This window comes from Zeus faber, assembly GCF_960531495.2.
Source record: "Zeus faber genome assembly, chromosome: 18".
NCBI lineage: Eukaryota > Metazoa > Chordata > Actinopteri > Zeiformes > Zeidae > Zeus > Zeus faber.
The window spans coordinates 31,011,444-31,014,765 of record NC_137210.1 but is presented as its reverse complement, the minus strand read 5'-3'; the positions used below and the strand labels follow the sequence as shown (position 1 = coordinate 31,014,765).

Below are 3,322 nucleotides of genomic sequence, written 5' to 3'. Positions count from 1 at the left end.
CCAGATCTTAGTCTGTTAAGGCATTTCCACACTGCGTAGTTGGTGTCTGCTCCAGGGGGCAGTGCCTCGCTCGCCTTTAGCTCCATTGTTGTTTCTGGTGGGAGGTTGTCAAGTCTTTCTTCCCACCGAGTGACTCATTCACTGCTTGCGCTCAGTGTTCTGAGAGGTGGGACGCTCTTCAGGAAACTCTTCCTGGATTTAAGGCGGCTTTTGGCTGGCACATTGATCATTGGACTGTTGTTGCCGCTCTTTCTTTTTTGCTGCATTTCGGCGTATCTCTGGTGGGGCTATGCCTGCCAGGATGTATAGCCAGTCTGTAGGTGTTGGTTTCAGGCAGCCAGTGATAAGGCGGCAGCTAGCATTGAGGGCGGGGTCCAACTTCTTGGCATGGGCAGCTCGCTCCCATACTGGGCAGGCATACTCGGCAGCTAAGTAGCAGAGAGCCAGTGCGGTTGCTTTCAGAGTCTGTGAGTTAGCACCAAAGGTTGTTCCAGTGAGCTTGCGGATGATATTGTTCCTCGCACTCACTTTACACTTGGTTTTCTCAATGTGGGTCTTAAAAGAGAGACATCTGTCCAGGGTTACCCCTAGGTAGACCGGGTGCTCACAGTGTTCGAGGGAGGTTCCTGACCAGTTGACCTTCAGTTGGCGCTTGGCTTCACGATTTCTCAGGTGGAAGGCACACACCTGTGTCTTAGATGGATTTGCACTTGGTGGTTCTCTTCATAGTAAGGTGTTAGCTCTGCCAGAGCATTGGAGAGTCTGTCTTCCACAACTTTGAAGTCAGTGGCTTGTGCACCTATGCCAAGGTCGTCTGCAAAGATGAAGCGGCGAGTGTCTGCACTTTTTGGTTGGTCGTTGGTGTAGATGTTAAAGAGAAGTGGTGCAAGCACACTTCCCTGTGGAAGGCCATTCTCGAGTCTTCGCCACCTGCTTTTCTTTCCTCCAAGCTCAACAAAAAAGTTCCTTTTTTCAAGCATGCTTTCGATCAGTTCTGTCAGACGGATGTCCCTTGTGGTCTCCAGGATCTTGCTGAGGAGACGTCTGTGGTTGACTGTGTCATAAGCAGCTGAGAGGTCGACAAACACCACACCAGTTACCATCCCTTCCTCATAGCCGTCTTCGAAGTACTTGGCTAGTTGTCGACTTGCCAGGGCGGAAACCTACTTGTTCAGGGATGAGGTGTTTGTCAACAAAGGTGCCAATTCTGTTGAGGATCAGACGTTCAAAAAGCTTGTAGGTATGACTCAAAAGTGCGATTGGTCTGAAGTTCTTGGGAGCAGATGGATCTTTCCCAGGTTTCAGCAGTGCTATAATGTGGGCTTTCTTCCAGATGTTAGGGACTTTGTGTGTTGTTAAGCGCTCATTGTAAAGCTGTAGAAGCCATGTCTTTGCCTTGTGACCGAAGTGCCTGATCTGTTCGGTTGCGATGTTATCCAATCCAATTGCCTTTCCTGGTTTGAGGGTAGAGATTCCCCCTTTCAGCTCTTCCATAGTAAGCTGTCTTGTAAAAGCAGGGTCCTCAATGTATTTCTTGCGGTTCAGCTTGGTCTTTTTCCCTCTCTTTCCACTCTTTCCATTCAAGAGCAATTGGTTGGCAACTTGGTTGGCAGTGACTTTTGGGTGCTGAGGAGCTGCTTTAGGATCACCCCCTAGCTTGTGAATAAGTGTCCATGCTTTCTTGCTGTTTTTTGACATGTCTGTGGACTCAGTAAGAGCATTCCAGGTCTTGCTTCGCTCTTTGGCAATGTTTTCCATCACCTTCTCAGCTTGGGCAGATGTTTCATCTGAGAAGGGATCTGCTTCAAACATGCTGACATAGTTGTCATAGAGTCCTGCACAGTCCTTTGAAAGCCCAGGTATATATTCAACTCTACAGCCTCGTGGGATGTGTTTCTGAGCAGTTTTCAACACCAGGTTAGCAAATTGGTCGTAGTTCTTGCTAACTGGTATTATATTTTTGATTTTCTCTTCCAGCCCGTTGGTGAAGCCTTTCCAGTCGGCTTTCTTGTAGTTGAAACGCCTTTTAAAGGGCACAGTGGTTGGGACTACCGCTGCATTCATTTGGATCCCAATGGGACGGTGTTGGTTTGATGGAAAAGGGTCCAGCACAATCTTTTTACACAGTCCAGCGATGTTACTTGTGACCATGATGAGGTCTGGATTGTAGCCACGTTTCCAGCGAGCACTGATAAACGAGTGTGGTAGCTTGGGGTCATGGATAAGACTTAGTTGGTTAGTATCCATCCAGTCCTCTACTGCTTCTCCATCTTTGTTCATTTCAGGGTAGCCCCACTGGGTGCTGTGGCTGTTGAAGTCCCCAATGATGATCTGTGGTTTGCTGTGTACTTTGGGGATTGGCTGGGAAAATATAAAGTCTACAGGTGGTGGTTTATAGACAGATGTTACTACAGCACTGCTTAGCTCAACAGATAGGACTTCGATGTCATGGTCGTCTGACATATCTGTATCTTCTATAGCTAACCCTGTTTTTACAAATATAGCACTGCCGTATTGCCGGTGAGGTCACTCAGTGGTCAGGACCATTCCTGGTATGGTGGGGCGGTTATTTTCACTCCCTCTGTGAGTCTCTTGCAAGCAGAGAACATCACAGTGTTGTTTGCTGCAAACGTCGGCTAAGATGGTTTGTTTTGCAGAGGAGAACCCTTCCATGTTCACAGATATGACTGTCAATGCTGGTCTTGAGGAGGTTCCTCGTTTCCGACATCGACCTTTGTGTCTATCTCCAGGCATGATGTTTTCTTTTGTGTTCTGTAGCTTTGTGGCTTGTAGCTTGCAGCTTTCAGCGTAGCTTGTGGCTTGTAACTGTTGCTTGTAGTGGTGATAGGATTAGCAGTATCTTGTAGATCTAGTCGATCTTGTCTGTCTCGTCGATCTCGTCAATACTCCCAGGGCCACGACTTGGACGCTCCTTTCTTGGCTCTGTGATTATATGCTGTGTGATTATATGCTCTGTGATTATGCTGTGTGATTATATGCTCTGTGATTATATGCTCTGTGATTATATGCTCTGTGATTATGCTGTGGGATTATATGCTCTGGTATTATGCTGTGTGATTATATGCTCTGTGATTATGCTGTGTTATTATATGCTCTGTGATTATATGCTCTGTGATTATATGCTGTGTGGTTATACTGGGTGATTATATGCTCTGTGATTATGCTGTGTGATTAAATGCTCTGTGATTATATGCTCTGTGATTATATGCTGTGTGGTTATACTGGGTGATTATATGCTCTGTGATTATGCTGTGTGATTAAATGCTCTGTGATTATATGCTCTGTGATTATATGCTGTGTG

General features: G+C 46.5%; 1 protein-coding gene across 1 annotated transcript in view; it reads right to left on the bottom strand.

Moving 5' to 3' along the window:
- Positions 1–2,463, bottom strand: part of pde1a (phosphodiesterase 1A, calmodulin-dependent) — a gene marked incomplete at its 5' end in the record, with an annotated part of 36,214 nt that extends 33,751 nt beyond the window's left edge. Inside the window, one exon of the mRNA XM_080018997.1 lies at positions 1,168–2,463. Coding sequence (XP_079875123.1) covers positions 1,168–2,463 — 1,296 coding nt within the window. The remainder of the gene's footprint in view (positions 1–1,167) is intronic.
- Positions 2,464–3,322: the final 859 nt, after the last annotated feature.